This window comes from Gigantopelta aegis, chromosome 4, assembly GCF_016097555.1.
Source record: "Gigantopelta aegis isolate Gae_Host chromosome 4, Gae_host_genome, whole genome shotgun sequence".
In the NCBI taxonomy this organism is placed as follows: Eukaryota; Metazoa; Mollusca; class Gastropoda; order Neomphalida; family Peltospiridae; genus Gigantopelta; species Gigantopelta aegis.
This window is the reverse complement of record NC_054702.1, coordinates 81,481,420-81,505,760: the sequence shown is the minus strand read 5'-3', so window position 1 is coordinate 81,505,760 and position 24,341 is coordinate 81,481,420. Positions and strand designations below refer to the sequence as shown.

The 24,341-nt window shown below is 35.2% G+C and overlaps 1 protein-coding gene across 1 annotated transcript in view; it reads right to left on the bottom strand.

The window, feature by feature from the left end:
• Positions 1–635: 635 nt before the first annotated feature.
• LOC121370023 overlaps positions 636–24,341 on the bottom strand; it is a 57,171-nt gene continuing 33,465 nt past the window's right edge. Inside the window, exons 13-17 of the mRNA XM_041495118.1 lie at positions 24,108–24,276; positions 20,206–20,356; positions 4,061–4,316; positions 3,472–3,568; positions 636–3,177 (exon numbers count right to left, since the gene is read on the bottom strand). Of these exons, the coding sequence (XP_041351052.1) occupies positions 2,865–3,177; positions 3,472–3,568; positions 4,061–4,316; positions 20,206–20,356; positions 24,108–24,276 (986 nt within the window). The 3' untranslated portion in view covers positions 636–2,864. The remainder of the gene's footprint in view (positions 3,178–3,471; positions 3,569–4,060; positions 4,317–20,205; positions 20,357–24,107; positions 24,277–24,341) is intronic.

Below are 24,341 nucleotides of genomic sequence, written 5' to 3'. Positions count from 1 at the left end.
GAATTTGTATTCGCAACTATCAAAATGTGAATGGTTAATGCAAACCAATAAACATTTCTAACACATATATGAATATTCAGTGGGAGTTTTCCCGATATTTGTAATGTAATACTATGTATTCTGAACCTACTACCTGAGTTCAAAAGCTAAAACGATTAAAAAAACGTAAAATGTAAAACAAATATATTTGAGCACATCACAAAATCCTACTAAAATGAGTCCATAAAAAGTAAAATCATGAGACTGATAGACCAAATATGTTGGTAATATAATTAACTATATTAAAAGAAAAAAACTGTATTGCAACACATGTCAGCACTATTTGCATTTGGACAATTTTTAAAAGTATATACATCTGAACACATTTTCATTTGACAACAAACAGTTTGAAGCTACAGGTACTTCAGACAACTGGTAAGTTGTGATACATTACATACAATGGTTACCATGGTGTTTAAAACCTATTGTTGTATCTAATAGTAGGTTAACATTTTGTTTTAGTGTTGGTATGACACGTGAAATAAAACAATTATCAAATAAAATACAACAGTTATTACTTGTTACAACATAAACGAGTGACATACAAACATGACTGGAAAATGGTTTTATATTAATTAATTAATGGTCTCTACATAAATGCTAAAATTATATATGAAATGTCATTAAAAATGTAAACAAAAGGGAAAAAAACCATTATATCTGAAATTAATATAAAATAAACATGACATACATCTAAGGTTTTTTTTTTGTCAAAACGTTTTAAATAATTGCTAAAAATGGGAAGGAGTGTTTTAATTACAATCATAATATTTAATTAGGTTAGACATTTAACATACTAATACAATTATTAATAATCTATGTTAACTTGTTCAATGACCTGCACTGAATCTAAAAATACAACAAGTTTTAACCACTGTATGTTAAACACACCCTATACCAGATGTCTATTCTGCAGCATATACCAAATGTGAAAACAATATTCCCCAAAAGGGCATCATAATGTCACAAATATTGATAATAAACCATCATTGCTTCTGCCAGCCTTCGAATGTTTTACTTATTTGCCCCACAGCACATCATTTTAAACTCTTCCACGTAGTTCATGTAACTTTGACCTATAGCCTTCGAATGTTTTACTTATTTGCCCCACAGCACATCATTTTAAACTCTTCCACATAGTTCATGTAACTTTGACCTATAGCCTTCGAATGTTTTACTTATTTGCCACACAGCACATCATTTTAAACTCTTCCACATAGTTCATGTAACTTTGACCTATAGCCTTCGAATGTTTTACTTATTTGCCACACAGCACATCATTTTAAACTCTTCCACATAGTTCATGTAACTTTGACCTACAGCTACCTGTGAGGTAAACCTGTCAATAAATACACAACAATAAATATTTTCCTTATATACAGCACTAAAGATCTGTTTCTTATATATACATTTTGTGCTAGTTCTTGACAAATTGTCAAACAGATGACAGTTGAGAGACACCAATGTCAATTCCTGTTATTCTGAAAGTTCCAGTGCCATGTTTATTAATACTACATACACCTCTGGACAATAAATCCTCGGTTACTGGAACTTTTTATGAATTGTCCAAACTGTTCAGTTCACATTCGTATTGATCAAATCATCAGTTTTGTTAGGTTTTACAAAGCAAACAAGTTTAAGAAAAACAGATCTACCAAAACTACTGCAAGTAGCTTAATTTACTCATTCAGTGTACTCTGAACTGGCATCTATGTAAAGAGGATTTCTGTGTAAATTGGAACCTTCTCAAAGCTCAGTCCAGTCACAATACACAGGTGATGATCCATCTATTCTGGCACTCTAGATTACTGGCATATTTCACCAGTCTCCCTTGAATCCACTTTAGACTGTGTTCAAATTTAAAAAATGTATAAACATGTTTATTATCTGACTATGCTAAAATCGAAATGTATTGTGGCACTCATTTTGATATGTATCATTTTATCCACTTGTATTCTCTACTATTAAATTAACAAAACACAATCCATGTCTAGACATTGTTCATATTTGTGAAAAAACCAAGCAAAATCCAATCAGATTTGCAGCAACTTTTGGCACAATAACACTTCTCGTATACACCTCCAGAATGATTTCATCTTCAGCATTTGTTTCGCACATTGTCAAAGAAGTCCACTCCACAGAATACACAATTTTATATCAAACTGTCAACATTTTGGCACACTGAAAGGTAACTGACCTTTGACCTTGTATATCTGATGAGTTATAGTCACTAGCTATCAGTGCTTCATCAGAGAGTCTCGTATTAAAATACAAAATAGGCGAAATGTTTTCACAGAAACAATTTTTGCAGTTTGTTTAAACAGACAACAGTGGCAGATTGTTGTCACTATACCCACACCATCTCCATATCAAGGTACTATGTGGATAGACTCCCAACAGAATCACAGTCACTCACTGCATAGAACCTTCATATATATTTGAACATTGTCAATTGTTCAAGCAACATCACACAGAACTCGGTAGCACTTGTAACTGAGAATCATTAGTTAGTTGTTGGACAACAGTATAATCAACTCAACATGTTAAAATGAATGTGTTTGTCAGTGCATCACCCTAACCTGCTCAGACATCACATGCAGCTGACCTACTGGTTAAGTCAAGTCCTTCATGTATCACTTCATATAGCACATATTATTTGAATGAAAAGTTAGTCGTCTTTACAATTCCATAAACAATATTCAAACAGCACGTACAACTCTGAATCGTCCATCAGTTAGTTGTCCAGACAACACTGAAAAATCAATTCAGACAAAACCACTTTCCATCCACACCATCTCAGTCTTTAATAATTTAGCACATGGTATTTACGGACTGGAATCACTTTCACTTCTCCTCAGCAAGAGTCTGTCCGTTGACTTTCCGTGGACACACACATTGACCCTGAGGGAATCCCTGTTTGCCTGAGCTGCTGCTGCCAGTCCACTAGACACACCCGAATGACTGCTAGAGTCTATGGGCGTGCTGCTGTTTTCTGACGTGTTCAGAGGAGCATCAATGTTTTCCAGGACGAGGTAGTCTCGGTCCTGGGTGAGCAACTCCTCCACCATCAGCCGCAGCTGAGTGAAACACGGACGTTCTTGTGGACGCTCCTCCCAGCACTTCCGCATGATGAAATATCTACAGAAACAAATGCACATCTTATTAGTGAAGAAAACACATGAATTTATACAAATATTCACAACAGATTAATGTGTTATTGTTCAGAGATCATGCACCACAAAAGAAATATTTGGTTGGTTAGATTCTGAGGCACCAGTAAGCATTTTATCATTTTATACTTAGCTTTAAAAACCTTTGTTTAACATTGAACAATCATGAGAATTAGTACTGTGCATGTACAATATGTATGATTGCCCTTATAAATACATGTATGATTTTATTAAAATTGTGCATATATACATATATACTTACAGTTCATCTGAGCAGTTGGATGGCTTATCCATCCTGTAACCATTGATAAGCACATAGTATAGGTCAGCAAGAGCAATGTTAGGATATGGGGAGGCACCTGAAAAACAAAAACAAAAACAAATATCTCAATAATAATAAACAAAATAATCATAATTTCATAGTTGAAAGATTTTCATAGGAATATACGATATGTAAATATGCATTCAAAAGATGAATCAAGATAACAGTCCAAAGTAATACTTTGATAAAGTTGACAGCACAACCAACTCACTGCTAACAGTACATCATGTAATTATAGCTCTTTATATGTATTACTGGCATTCAAATTGTTAAAAAACTAATTATTCAAATAAATAAAAGTTCAGTAATATTATAAACATATTGGTACTCAAAGACAAGGATAAATGCTTAAAATATATATAAGATAATACCACCTAAAATGAATAAAACACATAAATCTGTAACACAGGGCAAAGAACATGACTGTGATATAACAAAATCACGTTTTAGCTATTAGTTTCAAGTATTATGATACCTGATTGCAATAATTTCTTTTAATTTGAATGAAAACACAACTAAACACACATACCCATTGTGACAATTTCCCACAAGAGAATTCCAAATGACCAAACATCCGTTTGTGTTGTAAATACCCGATCTCGCAGCGACTCTATTGCCATCCATTTAAGAGGAAGCTTGCCATTGGTCAGTTTCTTGTACTCATTGTCATTGTAGATATCACGTGACAGGCCAAAATCACACACTTTGACTACCTTATTGCAGTCAAGAAGAACATTTCTGGCAGCCAGATCCCGATGGACATATCTTTTATCTGCAAGGTATTGCTAAAAGAAGAAAAAATCTCTGTTAATAAATTTATTAGTAATACATGTATGTGTTGTTAAACTGAAAACATTTCATTAAAAAAATGTTTGATTATAAGAATATGTCATGTTTGATGGATAGCATAGTTCCTCAGTCTAATCTGCTACAATGAGCACAACACAAATTGTTCAGCTAACCAGAAACATTTACTTTAATGACTCCCACCAGCCAATAAAATGTACTTTAGATACTTTGCTTCCTCATACAAATGTATGTTTTTAGCTTGTATTTAAAGGGGTTGGAATTCAGCTCTCTGGTACAGCACTCGCACAAATGTATGTCTTGTAAATTGTATGTGTAAAATCACAGTGTAAAAGAGCTGTGGGTAAAAGCACAATATAATACAAATATCTAGGTAAGTATATTTTAATACAAAGTTTTAAAATTTACTTACCTTGATATTTATTTTGTATTGTGTTTTTACCCACAGCTCTTCACACTGTGATTTTACATACTTTTTTTATTTAATCCTACTGATATACCTACCTTTGTTTGATACCCAATAGCCAATGTGAATTTTTGTACTGGGGTGTCATTAAACATTCATTGATTCATTGATTCATGCATTCATTGATTGTAACTTGTATTTAGAGGAAGCAGGATGTATCTCAGTGACAGAGTACGTGTCTGAGGTGTGATCAGTCATAGGATTGGTCACAGTCTACAGCCACTCCCCACTCTAAAAATATGCAATGCTTGTCAGTACCCACTACCTGTCATAATGATCACTGGATGTTTGGTTTGTAAATCTAAGTTGTTTGGTTTGGTAAATAAATATATGTACCAGATAGAAAATCATCTGTTAAGAACAAAACAGTCATGACTGGCTGTATTTCACTTTATAATATAAATAGGAATGAGATAATTGTTTTGAAAATGATTTAAAACTCTCGACAAATACCCCCTCTCCCCCCACCCCCCCATAACAGTTCAAAACGATGCCATGATACCACTCTCTTTTAGATAATTTTCATTTCAATTTATTATCATGCTTATATCCAATTAAGTTTGAAGCACGCTGTCCTGGGTACACACCTCAGCTATCTGGATTGTCAGTCCAGGTCAGTGGATTACATAATTGTTGAGTGGCCCCTTATGTACTGTCCTGTAAATGGGGAAAGTATATGGGCTTCTTCAGTATATTTCATAAACTTGACCATGTGTCAAAATAACCGTGTTCAAACACCAATCAACCATCAGGGCTTTAAATTGTACCAAACTAAGTATACCCAAAATAAGCAAGCCAAAATTAAATAAACTACAAACATGATAACCTCAAAACATTTCAATTCAAAATCAATGGAATGTTAATCCGAAATGCATTTCTGAATACATGTATGTACAATTCTTTACCAGCAGCTAATATTAACTTTACTGCACTAAAAAGACCTTGGTGAGCTCAGAAGAGAAAAAAAACCTGTTGTGCCCAAATTAATGAGATCTATATATAAAGCCTAGAAGGATAGTTTAAAATTTGCCAAGATGTCATTAAACAAATATTCCTTTTCTTTACTTATTTGTATGCAAAAGCCACGTTATAGATAACTTAGGTGACTGTAATAAACTAATAAACAGGTCTGACTGTATGTCAAAACTGTCCAACTTAGTAGTATCATATTTAAAGGAAACTTTACTAGTATCCCAAATCTAATACTACTATGCAGCCAGCTCATAAGACACCATTTTGTTTTTACATTTCCTTAGGAGGCCGTTTAACAGATTTTACCATATGCAACCAGAATATGTTAATAAAGTAAACATATGAGGTGAAAAAAATGCCTATGTTTCCCTTGCTGTAATAGTTATGCCAGTAGGAATGATAACATTTACATACTGGAAAGAGTTAAATAAAACATGCAAGGGCAATCATAAGGCAATTATGACCCAACATGTTTACACTATAAACATGAAGCCTACTTGACACTAACAGTTGTGTATTTAAGCCCACTGTGACAACAGACTTCTTGATTTCTAATTACAATGAAAGAAGCCACCACTACATTGTGTATGTTTGTGGTGATCACTGTTACATGTATAACTAGAGCTTAACACTAAGTGAAAATGTATGTCTCCATAAATTACTGTTGAAATTGAACAGTCCACCAAACCTCAACATCATCAGGAAAGGAAAGACATTTATTAATGAGCCTGTAGTACCTTGTTAATAAGACGTTATCTGGTGTCATACATTGACACTTGGTCTTGAATATAAAACAGGGTTCATACAAAAATGTTCTGACTTCCTATCATGATTTAATGACATTTTCAAATACCTTATATAAGATTTTCTATAACCATCCAATAACTATGCTGTTGCTTGCATAATCTATTAAAAGTATAATGTTTTGATGCAAATAGTCAATCAATTCTTGTCATTTTCAATAAAAAAATTAATACTAGTATCAACAAATGTTTGTTTTACTTGGCATTCCAAGGTCCAATTCAATTATCTATGAATTTTCAGGCATGAAAAATTATATTTGCAAATTTTATGACCTTCTAGGATTTTCATGACTTATATGAAAAATAAATCCACGTTTGCCAAGCTGGCTAATCACTCTGAATGGCAAAAAAATGTTTTCCATAAAATAAAGAGTGTAATTATATACCATTATATATGTATAGCAGCCATAGAGCAGATTAGCTGGTTGAGGGAAAAACAAACCCACCCAGTTTAATTATGGGGCATGGGTCCTAGCTATGATCTTTCAAACTCCAGACAGAAATTCCACCAATGACCTAAATGTCCCTCACCATAATCTGTCATCCTGTTATAATAAAACTGTACTTTAATCATAATAGCAAAGCTGTATATAACAAATACACTTGTTGTCAGTTAACTGTACTTTAATCATAATAGCAAAGCTGTATATAACAAATACACTTGTTGTCAGTTAACTGTACTTTAATCATAATAGCAAAGCTGTGTATAACAAATACACTTGTTGTCAGTTAACTGTACTTTAATCATAATAGCAAAGCTGTGTATAACAAATACACTTGTTGTCAGTTAACTGTACTTTAATCATAATAGCAAAGCTGTGTATAACAAATACACTTGTTGTCAGTTAACTGTACTTTAATCATAATAGCAAAGCTGTATATAACAAATACACTTGTTGTCAGTTAACTGTACTTTAATCATAATAGCAAAGCTGTGTATAACAAATACACTTGTTGTCAGTTAACTGTACTTTAATCATAATAGCAAAGCTGTATATAACAAATACACTTGTTGTCAGTTAACTGTACTTTAATCATAATAGCAAAGCTGTGTATATAACAAATACACTTGTTGTCAGTTAACTGTACTTTAATCATAATAGCAAAGCTGTATATAACAAATACACTTGTTGTCAGTTAACTGTACTTTAATCATAATAGCAAAGCTGTGTATATAACAAATACACTTGTTGTCAGTTAACTGTAGTTTAATAATAATAGTAAAGCTGTATATAACAAATACACTTGTTGTCAGTTAACTGTAGGTTTTACTAAAAATAACAGCTCTTTGTTATCACATGCAACACTTGCATCCAGTAACCCCAGATGTTTTCTTTAGCATGCTCACAAAAATGTAAGCAGGATCACAAGGAATTGTGTTTGGTTTTGCACAAACTGAAAATGATGCAAAATATTGACATTGCAAACCTCACCCTTTTACCGTCTGGCAAAGACATTGAAACATCCACACTCATGTGTCATATCTCATTGTTTGCTTAACACTCCAGTCCTAAGAGAAATATTGCTATTCTATACATTTTCACACAAATTAGTTTTTCTTCTGCTAAATATATCAACAAAGCTGTACATTTTGCCTCCTAAATGGTTCTTTACCACCAAATCAAATCCCATAGACAACAATGGTAACAGATATGGGACTAAAGCAACTTTTCAGTCAACTAGAACACCATATATTTTTTAATATAACCCCTCACCATTAGTGTTACTTGAAGAAATTTGCACATTTTGAATATAAGAACAAATTTACTAGCGAGATGAAGCAATATTTTATGATAATAAGTCCTTTCAATTTAACTCAACAATGGCAGACAAGGCAGTATACAATGCTCATTTAAGTTAAGCGTCATTTTAAAAAACATTATCTAATGAAGGAAAGAAATGTTTTATTTAACAACTCACTCAACACATTTTATTTATGGTTATATGGTGTCAGACATATGGTTAAGGACCACACAGATATTGAGAGAGGAAACCCACTGTCACCACTACATGGGGTACTCTTTTTGATTAGCAACAAGGGATCTTTTATATGCACCATCCCACAGACAGGATAACACATACCATGGCCTTAAATATACCAGTCATAGTGTACTGGTTGGAGTGAGAAATAGCCCAATGGGCCCAATGATGGGGATCAATCCCAGACTGACCACGCATCAAGCGAACACTTTACCACTGGGATATGTCCTGCCCCTAAACATTTGATCAAGTCCGATGTTATTTTGCATATATAGTGCTAGCTAAATATTAGTACATCAGATAGCAGATACATTACCATATTATTATGCCCCTGATGTATGCTCTTTGAAAACAAACCATAGGTAGTACAGATAATTATCTAAGCATTAATTATTTCTGTAATTGTACATACACTAAGTTTAAACAAAAAACTTGTTAGCATATACAATGTACATGTATGACATCACTTATCTATATATCAAGTCAAGCTGGTTTTTATACAAATATCATGTGTTGAATACAAAACAATTTACACTAATTTTAATTAAAAAACACAGTGGTATCATACAGATGAAAGTAATTGTTTTATATGCTAAACATAGCTGAGTTTAATTTAAGTCAGGGCATATTCAATAAGCCACTATCAGTGCAGACTAACAAAACGAAATGGTTCACCAGTTCATCTTTCAAAAAAGGTTTGTTTTGTTTAACAACACCACTAGAGCACATTGATTTATTAATCAACAGCTATTGGATGTCAAATATTTGAAAATTCTGACATATAGTCTTAGAGATGAGACCCGCTACATTTTTCCATTAGTAGCAAGGGATTTTTTTATGTGCACCATCTTACAGAAAAGAATAGCACACACCACGGCCATTGATATACTAGTCGTGGTGTACTGGCAGAAACAAGAAATAGCCCAATGCACTGGCAGAGATCGATCCAAGACCTACCGTGCACCAAGGGAGTGCCTTACCACTGGACTACATCTTGCCCTTCATATATCACATCTTTAATATCTCCAACTGAATACATGTTTTCCCCATGATATTTATATATTCCTGTCTCTACTCCTCTGTACATAGTATAAAACAATAACTTATTATACCTATAGATTTTTATATCTCTATAACTACATGGTTATATCTCTTTAACATTCTTAATTGGTACGATTGGTTAAAACTGTTTGCTTGGAATGTAGGCTTTACTTCATCTAAAAAGATTAATAGAGTAATATTTCACCCAAGAGATGGAAAGCCAAACCTTGATTTAGTTATTTTCTTCGGATATTGGCCTCAATCAATTTTGTTTGTAGACGTGTGATATTCAGCATGTAGCTGTCAGTTCCATGACAAATGTTTAAACTGCACTACAGTCCTGAGTTGTTTATTATTTCTGCAATTGTTCCATGCATTCTTTGAAATGAAGAATACATCTATTTTAAGGCAGCTGTTTACAATTTATTACCACAGAGGATAAAAATTGTCTTTTATTTAAATTTAAGAGAATAAAAAAAAGGGAATTCAAGCTAGACTAAATGAACATTTGATTAACGACACCCTAGCACACCACTATTCAGCTGAAGTTTGTTTTGTTTAACGACACCACTAGACCACACTGATTGATTAATCATCATTTGGTACTAGCAACCCACTAGCAGTTTTCTGTCTGCAGCAAGGAAGCTTTTGTATTTCTCATGTATGGGGTGTATGTGTGTGTGGACGTAGCCCACTGATAAAACACTCGCTTGACGCATGGTCAGTTTGGGATCGATCCCCGTTGGTTGGCCCATTGTGCTATTTCACATTCCAGCCAGTGCACCACAATGGGTATATCAAAGGTCATGGTATGGGCTATCCTGTCTATGGGAAGGTGCATATAAAAGATTCCTTGCTACTAATGAAAAAATGTATCGAGTTTCATCTGTAAGACTACATGTCTAAATTACCACATGTTTGACATCCAATAGCTGATGATTAATAAATCAATGTGCTCTAGTGGTGTCGTTAAACATAATAAACCCACAAACAGGAGAGCGCATATCATGAGGCACATGGTTGGGATCAGACTGGCCTTGATGATGCAGTGGTTAACCCATCGGACTACAGGCTGGTAGGTACAGGGTTCGCAGGTCGGTACCAGCTCCAACCCAGAGTGAGTTCATAAGGCCACTACACCCTCTTCTCTCACACTAACCAACTAACAACTAACCCACTGTTCTGGACAGACAGACCAGATAGCTGAGGTGTGTTCCCAGGACAGCATGCTTGAACCTTAATTGGATATAAGCACGAAAATAAGTTGAAATGAAAGGTTGGGATGAGAACAAAATTCAAACTGGTCTGCCAAGAAGGTTTGATCCTGTGACTCAAACACCTCAGGCAATTAGTGCTCTACCTACTGAGCTAATCCTGCCCCTCACTGACTATTATGAGTCTGACACATTTAATATTATATCTTGTTCAAAATATATATTCTTAGAAGTATTTTAAATTGATCTTTTAACATATTTACAAACAATATGTTTGCCTCTATGTTCATTAAACTTAAATATATATGTCTACATGTGTACATTTATGTACTATCAGATGCTTGTTTTGACACACACACCCTCCCCGCTTCAAAAAATCCTTCTTTCAATGAATTTTTAGGGGACGCATATGACCTGACCCCCTAAAAAAATTCACACACCAGTCTAGAATCCCCTGCCCAGTTTCTTGCACATACGTGCCTGACCACTTATCATGTTGTCAAGTTTGTTTTTAGACTGGTACAGGCCTACAATTTCATATTGTTATCTAACATCTCCTGTTAAATAATATCCCTTATTAGAAATTTCAACATCTCAAGTTCTTTTATCTCTGGCAATAATCTACTACTGGATTACAAAATTATGTTAAATGTCAGTTTAACATGAGAAATTAACTTCAAAGAGAAAACTTGAAATTCCAGATAACAAAAGTACAAATTTATATTATTCATCAGTTCCAAGAATCTTGACCAAAATTCCAGTGCACAGTTCAAAGATATTAAGTGCAGAAAGGTAAACTCTATCTGAAATGCTTCAAACTTTATGAAATGCAGAAACTAAGGTGAAGAGCCACATGTTGAAATGTGTTTCATGTTCCTGGCTAACACTTGATAAGATAAAAACAGTGAATCAAGTGGTTATTTTATAAACTTAATCTATTAAATCATAAGTAAGGAAAAAAAGAAAGAAACGAAACCCACACATTTAACACAATCCATTTTGGAATATGTTTGTTGGGTTTGTTAAACAAAGAGTCATCACAAATATATAAAACACATTTTTGAAATTTTTTTACAAATCCTTTAAGATCTAGATCTTATATTATAAGCATAATGTGTGTTCTAAAAACTTAAATTATTATACCAGTAAGCAAAAATATTTTTTTTTACATGTATATGTATATGTATATATTCTTTAAACCCAACAAACATATTACTGCAAATACATGTACAAAGATAAAACAAATTGATACCAGCAAATTGTGTGAAACAAGCAGACGGCTAACTACATATAATTAAAATAAACACTTTTATCTTCTAGGTTTTATCTCCACACCCACAGAAGGCTGGTTATTTGTCTTGGTTATGAAGCATACATGTATTTATTATCAGTGATGTACTGGAAAAAAAGGTTGTTTTTTTAAATTAAAAAAGAACAACCACCAGAAAACAATGACACACATTGTGGACATGCCAAAATCAATGACAGCTATAGGTCTTATTATTAACCTTTCTGAAACATTTTCCAATATATCTAGTATGCATGATACACTAGTATAAACAAATACATGTCATGTTGTTGATTCACAATGTGTAGCTGCATGAATGCACATATGTGATAACTGGTGGGATGTAGCCTAGTGGTAAAGTGCTTGTTTGATGCACGGTTGGTTTGGGATCGATCCCCATCAGTGGCCATTTCTCATTCCAGCCAGTGCACCAGGAGTGGCATATCAAAGGCTGTGGTATGTGCTATCCTGTCTGGGGGATGGTGCATATAAAATAGCCCTTGCTACTAATGGAAAAATGTAGTGGGTTTCCTCTCTAAGACTATGTGTCACAATTATCTAATGGTTGACTTCCAATAACCGATGTTTAATAAATTAATGTGCTCTAGTGGTGTTGTTAAAGAAAACAGATTTTAAAACTTTATTTATGATAAAATATGGCATGTTTTAACTGCCCACAGGAAGATCAAAGAAAGAAATGTTTTATTTAACGACACACTCAACACCTTTTATTTATGGTTATATGACATCAGACGCAGGATAGCATAAACCATGGCCTTTGTTGAACCAGTTATGGATCACTGGTCGGTGCAAGTGGTTTACACTTACCCATTGAGCCTTGCTCACTCAGGGTTTGAAGTCAGTATCTGGATTAAAAATCCCATGCCTTGACTGGGATCTGAACCCAGTACCTACCAGCCTGTTGACCGATGGCCTAATCATGACGCCACCGAGGCTGGTACAGGAAGATCATGAACAATTTAAGTGAGCCATGATATGGCATATTATTATTCCCTCTGAAAAATGAGATTTTCATTCTCCGTTCTACTGATGACAAAAATTCATTCATTCATTTCAACTAATTTTTGTGCTTATATCCAATTAAGGTTCAAGCACGCTGTCCTGGGCACACACCTCAGCTATATGGGCTGTCTGTCAAGAACAGTGGGTTAGTTATTAGTTGATTAGTGGTTAGTGAAAGGGTGTATATACTGTAGTGGCCTTACTGAGCCCTTAAGAACTTGCTCTGGGTTGGAGCTGGTACTAAGCTGTGAACCCAGTACCTACCAGCCTGTAGTCCGATGGCTAAACCTCTGCACCACCAAGGCTGGGGATGACAACCAGATAAAAATAATACAAAAATTTATACCCAGATATAAATCCCAAAGCCTGATGTTGTGGTGATGTAGATGTAAGTGTTATGTAACTAACACTCAAGCCCTGACTCCTGTGATCTCTGTACAGCCACATGTGCCATGTTGAATTACTTGAAAGCGCCTGTTAGTAAACTCAATCAGACTTGCTGTGTGTGAAGCTGCCAAGGTGATAGGAAAGGTAAGCTCTTGTGGATCAACACATTGGTCTGTTTCCACACAACCACTGTTCTGGGTTACCATGATTTATACACTAAGCAGACTTTATCTAGTCCGACCAGTGTGCTGTTTGCAATCTGTAGGCTTGTATTATGAGTACTATAGGAACATAAATCAGACTTGTTTATTACATAATTAAATGTGACCCACAGATGAAGGTTTATTAGCAGATGCCTTAATCTAATTAATATATTGTTACATTTTAGACACATGATAAAATATAATTTAGCTGAAAATGTATTTTCGGAATAATTATGGGAAGTAAGTGAAACTAAAATATCTTTGGTAACATGTTTGTATTACAAATACACTTGTTTTGATACATTGCATCAATGCACAAGCAATGAAGAAAGAAACAAATATATATACTACATGTATACCGATGTATACCGATTTGTGTGTATATTTAAGAGACTATAATGAAACACTTTTGTTAGTTAATGAGAAAAAATGTCATTTCTAACTTGCAGCAAATATTGAAATGTAATATCAACCCCACAGCTAACAGTGTGGACTTTGACTGCATCAACACCAAACCCAAGAAAACATCAAAAGTGACTCATTTTGGTTTTAAAGATTTGGTTTGTAATACATGAATATGTCCTTGGTCTAAAATGTTAGATATCCTAGGAAACACTGCTGTCACATAGGCTGCTGCACAACATTCATAAACAGGGCTAGCTAACACGTACTGGAACAAATTTCGGTTTAGCCATTTTTCAGAAATGTAGAGTTATTTCCTTGTAATTTATTAAAATGTGGTTAATTTAAGCAAAATTTTATTAGTCAATTAAAGACTAAATTTTGAAGCCATTTTGTATAAAAATCAGCAATTGGCTAATTTGGCAATGAACAGGGTAAGTCCTGAATAAAGAAAATGATGTATGCAAATTACAGGGCGGTTCATACCACTGCTTATGGTGTTTTTCTGTACCACAGTATATTAATTTTGTTTGTAGCTGCCTATAATTGATTTAAATTTAAATGACATATAAAAAAAACCCCAAACAACCCACACAACCAAAACCAATGATTTATATTCACTATGTATTAAATACACACAACGTACAAACCATAACGTACAATGGAATTTAAGGAACTACATCACATTTTATTTCACTCTTGGTGCTCGAGTAGTCATGTCATGCATAAAACCATGATTGACACGGCAAAACAGAAACCACAAAACTCTTCTTTTTATTACTGGATTAGAGGATAAAGATAAAATCCTTTCCAGGGTAATTACCACATGTTTTCCAAATACTATTCTAGTACTAGCCTAAAGAAGTATCAAAATGTGGCCTCTTTAACACACTTGACTGCATAGTGGTGGTCAATTTACAACATCCATTGACTATATGATTTGGATGAACAGTAACGTGTTTGTTTAAAATGACTGACAGCTAGAGCAGGTAAAGTTAGCTAGGACTATATTTCATTTACCCCTTGAATATAGCATTGAAGAATTCATAGCTGCATATTAAAAAAACCATACAAGAATCCCATGCAAATTAAATGACTTATATTCCATAAACTGATTTGGTGTTCACTGATCAGCTTATAAAGATTTCTGTGATTCATTTTTTTTTCAATTTGTTGTAAAGGTGATCTTTAAGATTTTTTAATTTCATAATTTTTTTCCAACATATGTTGAGATGAATATCCACAGGTTACAATGAATCATTGATCTAGTGTGGGGCTAAATGCAAGCACTTTTGACTGCCTTGTGCAGAAATATGATTTGGATTCCAATAATGGCTTTTTTGTTCAGAAGGAAAGATTACTTTATTTAATGACACACACAACACATTTTAATTATGGTTACATGTATATGTCTTTGGACACATGGTTAAGGATCACACAGATAATGAGAGAGGAAACCTTCTGCTGCCACACAATGGGCTACCCTTTCTGATTAACAGCAAGAGATCTTTTACATATGCAGCATCCCACAGACAATATAATACATACCATGGCCTTTGTTTCACCAGGGGGCATGACGTAGCCCAGTGGTAAAGCAATTGCTTGATGCATGGACGGTCTAGGATTGATTCCTGTCAGTGGGCTCATTAGGCTATTTCTCGTTCCAGTCAGTGCACCACGACTGGTATATCAAAGGTTGTGGTATGTGCTATGCTGTCTGTGGTATGGTGTATATAAAAGATCCCTTGCTGATAATGGAAAAATGTAGTGAGTTTCCTCTCTAAGACTGTATGTCAGAATTACCATACATTTGACATCCAATAGCTGATGATTAATAAATCAATGTGCTCTAGTGGTGTCATGAAACACAACAAACACTTTTGTTTCACCAATTATGGAGCACTGGCTGGAACAAGAAATATCTGAATGCGCCAACCGATGGGGATCAATTCGGTGACCACTTTATCACAGATTATGTATAAATTGACAATATCACTGCCAGTACCACAAACGTTAAAGTTAAAGTTTGTTTTTGTTTAATGTCACTACTAGAGCACATTGATTTATTATTCATTGGATATTGGATGTCAAACATTTGTTAATTCTGACATATTGTCTTAAGAGAGGAAACCTGCTACATATTTCCATTAGCAGCAAGAGATCTTTTATATTAGCATCATCCCACAAACAGGACAGCACATACCATGGCCTTTGATATAACAGTCATGGTGCAGTGGCTGGAATAAGAAATAGCCCACTGATGGGGATCAATCAGACCAACCACACATCAGGCGAACGCTTTACCATGTTATCTCTTAATGTCCCACCCCTACCACAGTATAGCATTTACCATAGTTTGACACCCAATAGCCCATGTATTTTGTATGCTGGGGTGTCATTAAACATCTATTCTATTCTATTCTACATGTATTTTACCACAGTATATTGCCTTCTGACATCACTGAAGTGAATCAATATACACATATTTGAAACAATTAATCACTTCATCTAGATATACAAAACTCCAGCAATGAAAGAGAATAATACAAAAACATTTTATTTATTTTTAAATATGCATGGAAATGGATGTGTGTAACTTAACATCTATTTGTGCTTCATGTTACTTACACAATACCTTTAGCAGAACTACTTAAGTATGAATCCCTTATTTATGTTGGCACCAACATCTTGCAAATAGCTGGAGTAATCTGTGGAATATTTTTTTAGGAGCTTCGCTCTTTTAACAGCTGTTTTGTTACCCAACTTTTAAAACCTTAACAGTTCAAGGGCACAAAGAAAGGAAGACAAAAATATATTTTGTTATGCAAAAATATATTTTCCTTTGTTGCAAAAATAGTCCTGATGCCTCTGTGGTGAAAACTAAATAGTTGAAACAATGTTAATGACAGGTCATTTTTTTAGGCTGGTGTTAGGAATGTGGTGATTTTTTTCAAAAGCCAGCTTCAGGAATCTGCTTCAATGTCATCATCAGTCAACAGTGACAATACACAGCAACTCATCAATGTTTATTACATTAGCAGATGCATATTAATTAAAATAATGTACATAAGTGTACAAGATAGGGGGAGAGGAGACACCCCACCCCACCCCTTGCAGACAGGGCTGAAGAAAATTCCTCAAATGCAGGAAAAGAAGATAGAGATATTTGGACAAAATTAGCTTGTCTGAAACATTTTCACCATGTATTTAGTTGTAACACATATAAAAATGCTTAGTAATTCATTGGCAATGCTATATAGCCGTCTGGCCCTAACTAATGCTAATAGGAATAAATATTGTTGTTCAAACCCAAACAAAAATGCTTGCTTGCGGCTAGGTTGTTGCAAGGTAGTTACAAGGTTGTTACAAGGTAGTACAAGCAATGCAAGCTATTTGTAAGCTAACATTTAGCTCGCGTAAGGTAGTCAGTATTTCTGCAAGCTTGCCGCATGCATGTTTTCATTTGTGAAAGCATGTGCAAGCTTGCTGCATGCATATCTTCAACTGTGCAAGCTTCCCGCAAGCATGTTTTCATTTTTGCTAGCTTGCTGCAAGCATATCTTCAACTGTGCAAGCTTCCCGCAAGCATGTTTTCATTTTGCAAGCTTGCTGCATGCATATCTTCAACTGTACAAGCTTCCCGCAAGCATGTTTTCATTTTTGCTAGCTTGCTGCAAGCATACCTTCAACTGTGCAAGCTTCCCGCAAGCATGTTTTCATTTTTGTAAGCTTGCTGCATGTATATCTTCAACTGTGAAAGCATGTCTACACTTGTGGAGAAAAAGCTAAGACCAAATCATTTTCATGGTTATTTTTTTTTTAATTCATAACTTCTCATATGATTTATTAAATTCAGTGGGAACAGTGGCTAAACAACCAAACATACATGTTACAGATTTAGATAGTATTTACAATAATAATTAAAACAAAATTAATATTAATACATACGAATGATAATACAATATGGTTACAACAGAATCATCTTGTAATAATTGGATTTTCAATTGGCCCCAAAAATAATAACATATGCATGGCCATGAGAGGATGACATGGGCCATGTTTGGTTGAAATTAGCCTGGTGGAATTTGAGAAGATGTTGAAAATGTCTGAGCCAATCAGAGGCCAGGGTGGCCATCTTGGATTTTGAATCAGCCACAAAAATAACAACACTTAGTAAGTCATGAGAGAATCATTTGGACTAAATTTGATTGAAACCGGCCTGGTGGACCTTGAAAAGAAGCAAAAAAATGTCTCTGTCAATCAGAGGCCAGGGCAGCGATCTTGATTTTAAATCTGCCCGAAAAAATAACAAACTTGGTCAGGGCCATGAGAGGATCATTAGGAATACATATGGTTTAAATTTGCATGGTGGAACTTGAGTAAAAGTTAAAAATGTCTCAGTAATTCAGAGGCCAGGGCGGCCATCTTGGAATTTTTATTGGCCTGAAAAATAATAACACTTGGTCAGGTCTATAAGAGGATCATTTGGACCAAGTTTGGTTGAATCCTGCTTGGTGGAACAGGAGAAAAAAGAAAACAAGAAGAAACAAACAAATCACTTTACACCACAGTGTGGATCTCCAGATAGTGGAGGAATATAACCTAAAACAAGAAGAAGAAGAAGAATATAGGACCAGGAGCTTTTTAGCATATTAGTTTAGTCAAGACTATCCCACATAAGTGGAACATGTCTATCAGACAGGTAAACTAATTTTGTAGCCTAAGTATCTGACAACATGTAGCACCTATTTTTTTGTTTTAACTGTTCATGTTTTTCACTTTAAAACCATTGTTGTGTTTTTTAAAGAATTATACAAGATGCAAGATGGCTGCCACTGATGCAAGCTTGTAGGTAGATCGTCGCAAGCATGCAGGAAGCTCGTTGCAAGCTTGCGGGAAGCTCGTCGCAAGCGTGCGGGTAGCTCGTCGCAAGCTTGCGGGTAGCTCGTCGCAAGCTTGCGGGAAGCTCGTCGCAAGCTTGCAGCAAGGTTGTAAAAAGGTTCCAAATACTAGCTTAAACTGAATAAGCTTGCGGGAAGCTCATCGCAAGCTTGCGGCAAGGTTGCAACAAGCTTCCCGCAAGCTTGCGGCAAGGTTGCAACAAGCTTGCGGGAAGCTCGTCGCAAGCTTGCGGCAAGGTTGTAAAAAGGTTCCAAATACTAGCTTAAACTGAATAAGCTTGCGGGAAGCTCATCGCAAGCTTGCGGCAAGGTTGCAACAAGCTTCCCGCAAGCTTGCGGCAAGGTTGCAACAAGCTTGCGGGAAGCTCGTCGCAAGCTTGCGGCAAGGTTGTAAAAAGGTTCCAAATACTAGCTTAAACTGAATAAGCTTGCATGCAGGAAGCTTGTCGCAAGGTTGCAAGAAGCTCGTCGCAAGCTTGTGGCAAGGTTGTAAAAAGGTTCCAAATACTAGCTCGAAACGCAGTAGTTACTACCTTGCCGCAAGGTTGTTACCAGCTATTTATTAAGCTTGCAATTTTTGTTTGGGAATTCGGGTATTTTCCTTTAATTTGGGCAAAAATGAGCCTGCACTCATACAAAAATGGGAGCCCACATGCCTATTGCACATTGTTCTAAATTATGTATAAAACATCTTATTTAGAGGCCTTTCACAATACTCAATATTTTCAGGAGTGGACAAACTGTTCAGTAAGGGGTTGGAGGTAATAATGCTAGCATTTGCTTTTAAACATGATTTTTTTAAAATGATCACTTCCTTGCAAAAAAAAAACAATTTGGTATACTTTTAGGATGAGTGGTGTATTCTCTGTAAATTTTAACAGTTGTGACTGGCCCTTTTGACATTCAATTTATTTTATGTCATAAATAAATACAATGATCAATGATGTGTCATACATGTACCTTATCATGATGGTTTTATTTAATTGTCATTGTTTCAAAATTTTGTGATCTTTTACAAACACTGCCTGCATAAAAATATAGCTAAACCAAAAAATACCCCACTGCTCAAAAACACCACAATGGATCTAGCTTCCTGACTGGAAGCAAAAAAACCCCAACAAAAAACAACAATGGCCAAAAAAAGAAAAGAAAAAAAAGGGAAGACAAACTGAAGCAATATAACTTACCATTGCCATAGAGACTTGACGTGCGAAGGACAGCATGTCTGCTGGTGTGATGATGCCGTTTTCTATGCCGCCAGTATCCAGCAACATGGAGTAGGTGATTTCACTGGGTCCGTCTGGACGTTTACATAGGTCTCCTTCCATTCGACAGCGCCTGGTGGAAAGAATGAGGAACGTTTACTTGATGACACGTAAGGCTATATGGTGTTCAGTTATTGTGATATTTGTTCTCAATAAGAAGACAAGAAATCTGCTGCCACCAAATAGGCTACTACTCCTGAATAGAAGCACAATGTACATTTCAGATCTTTGTCCATATCTTATAAATGTTTTGCAGATATATATTCCAGAAGACTGATACTGCATGACCACCTATTCAGCATCTATTGACACTGAAAACATACCATTCATTCCCTATATACCTATGTAAACCAGAAGACTGATATTGACAACTTTTTTTCCTGTTTCTAAACCAATGAAGGCAGGCACTAAAAAAACCATCTTTAACTTTCTACATTTAATTATTAAAGGGACATGCCCTAGTTGTTAACCATTACGCCGTTGTTTTTTCGCTATTAAACCGATTTTTTCACAAATAAAATTGCACTTTACTTACCATTTATTATTTAGAATATACATTTCCATTCACCTGAGGTGTTTTTTGGTAATCCTGGTAATCCTGGTGTTTGTAATACCACAAAATGCATTTTTCGTATTTCATAAAATGCCACGGGCCTCTGAGAAAAAAACGTTGAGCAGACAAGGTCTAATCTATTTTTAGAGGGGATATTCCCATTTCAATGTCACAGACGTTGGTATACCACGTGACCGTTATCATTTTGGTTCGGTTTGTTTTCTCGTGCACGGTTCGCGCAATCAACATCCGATTTGTTGTCATTTGCTTGTTGATCATTTGTGAGATTTTTCTTCACAGTTCGTGAAAATGTTCAGTAACAGTAAAGTTCAGACAAGAAAGTATCTCAATACAAAACATTACAAACCCTTAAAACCGATATCTGGAGAGGGGATACAACCAGGACAGAACAGTTGGAACATGTCCAGGAGAGGTGAAAGGAATGCACCCCAAGTCTGTGCGCACTCTGTGAAATTTGTCGTGACGTAGGCATTGTTGTGCTTCGAGCGACATCTACCGGTGACATCAGAATACTAACTTTTACAATTATTTCAAGCAATTGGGACATGGGGATTCCCATGGTATTTATCGATATAAAACCTGCTTTTTCACTCCATTTGATAAAAACATGATCTAAGTGTGTTACAGGTTTGTAGATTAAACAAATTATAATTTATTTTCGCTGGATGGAACTAGGGCGTGCGGCTTTAAGAAAATAAAGTCACAAAGAAAACCCCCAAATCTCTTCATTTCACTACCCAGATTGGCCATCTGACTTTGCAAACCATCTTTCACCACAGTATCCTATTATAGAAAAACAAATTAAGGTTTTGTAAAAAAAAAAAAACCGCCCCCCAAAAAACCTTAAATAAACACAAAAACAAACAACATTGTGAATTTATTGTACAACTAGTACATAGTATTTCACACTGGTGAAGTAAGCTCCTCCAGTAAGTAACTTGTGTCAGTTTGTCTTTACTAATGAGGTTAATTATGGGAGACATTTACTGCACTGCTGCCAGTAAGTATCATTAGCAGCTTGCTTCCATCATGCATGGCTTCACGGCGTAAGACAAATACCAAAAATCAGTTGTGTGCATCTTTAAAGTTCAGTGAACATTTCTTTACCAGATAAGAATGCTTGGCACTAATGGAAGCAAAAATTTCCACTGATCTCTATCTGTAGCTCATAACAAGTAGAAAACAAGTGCAATCATATATCATTACGTAAAACACTTTCCACAAAGCTATCTTGGCACGTTCAAAGTGTCTGCTGTACATGCAGGCTAAAAGCTGCGAGATCTCTCACTTTGTTTCTTTATTAAGTCGGAATGCTCAACTGTGAAAAGTTTTTTGTCTGGCTGTGATAAAAGGACATGGAATAAGTTATTAGTTGATGTTTCTGTGATCTAATCTAAGTGATAAAACAAGGATCAGCTTCAAAACCACATCTCTGTACAACACAATCTGATGCATGCGGTGGGATGTATAGCCAAGTGGTAAAGTGCTCACTTAACTGATCGATCCCCATTGGTGGGCCCATTGGGCTATTTCTCATTTCAGCCAGTGCACATGACTGGTATATCAAAGGCTGTGGTATGTGCTATCCTGTCTGTTGGATAGTGCATATAAAAGATCCCTTGCTACTAATGAAAAAATGTACTGGGTTTCCTCTCTAGGACTATATATTTGTAAAAATTACCACGTTTCTCATCCAATGATTAATATATCAATTTGCTCTAATGGTGTTGTTAAATAAAAACAAACAAACTTTAATCTGATGCATGAAAAAAACATAAGACTAATACAGTAAGATAGATAAAACCCTCACATTAACAAGCAAATGTTCGTTTACTCTTTTAATACAAAAGGAGGTATAAAAGAAGAATAAAGTTACAAAAGTAGGACAAAGACAGGAAATGTCTTTAAAAATTGTCAAAAAAACCCACATCAGTAGTAGTTAAGCATATATATTTGCAATGATACACGTAAAGCTGTCCTTATTTAGCCACTGACATTTATAAACCAACCAGGAAGGTTACTGATAAGTAGACTGAACTTAATTACAAGACAAAAATACACCTTTTGTAAACTGCAAACCATTAATATATAGGACACGGAATCAAATAACACAGAGTAAAACAATCCAATCCAATTGGTTCAATTTATATCAAACCATGTCACTAATGTTTTAAAATGACAATGCCCACGCCACTGAAACCATTAACAATCGACACTATATAGGCAGCCAATCAAGTACATGAAGAATATAGGACTTCAGGAAATTACATACATGTCTTGTCTATAAATACGTCTCATACTTTTTTTTGTTTTCAAGTTAAGTATTAAAGACCATTTCCTGTAAGCATTGGGTTATTTTTTAAAAGGGTAGTTTCCCTTTTAATCTATTGTTGTATCAAAATACCGGCCTCAGTGATGTCGTGGTTAATCCATCGAACATAAGGCTGGTAGGTACAGGGTTTAATTGGATATAAGCATGAAAATAAGTTGAAATGTATCAAAAATTATTTAGAATTAAAATTTTGTTAAAAGAAACATTCTATCTACTAAATAATTTGCAAACCAAAATAGTAAGAATAACACAAAACCATTTGTAGGCATGATGTAAAATAAAGATTTCTGACATTTTTTGAAACAAGCACTCTGCGAGTACTGCAATAACAATACATGTGCACTTCCTGGGCCCAACAACTTTCATAAATTTCCTAAATTCAAGGGCCATAACTTTGTGAAAAATGGATAAATTGCTATGAAAGTTAAACTTGATGAAACTACAGTAAATAAAAAAAAATTGTCATTCAAATATCTTCAGGCATTGCCAAAAAAAAAAGAAAGAAAAAAGGAAAACAAATGTTCATATCTCCTTAGTTCAAGGGCCATAACTCTGTGAAAAAGTTGTAAATTGCCAAGAAAGTCTACCTTGATCTGTAAAAGCATACTGTAAAGCTATAAACAAAATTTCAGTTCCATATCTCAAGGTATTGTGAAAACAAAAACATCCAGAAAACTATAAGTGGGCAGACAGATCGACAGATGCTCAGACAGATGCACAGACCTGTCGACAGAAGGATGGAGATGAACCTATGGTCCCCTTTGGTTGGACCGGTAGGGGACTAATAAACAATAACATCTATGGATGCTATATTCCTGATGACTACTGGTGTTTAAGTAAGTTACAGGTCAGTCAGTATCTGCTGAGCACTGGTCATCACAGATCATACAGGTAATGAACAGAGACATGGCCACTTACTTCAAGAATGACTGCAGGTTTCCATACGGCACAAACTCCATGACAAGGGCAATGGGTTCAAACAGTGTGCAGGCTCCAATCATGGACACGATGTTGGGGTGGGAGCCAATCCGCTTCATCAAGTTGATCTCTGCCACCAAGTCCTCTTTGTAAGACATTGGAGCACCCTCTGAAAACGAAGCAGTAAACAAATACTGTATATATGATGGATTTGAAAGGACAGGAGATATTAAA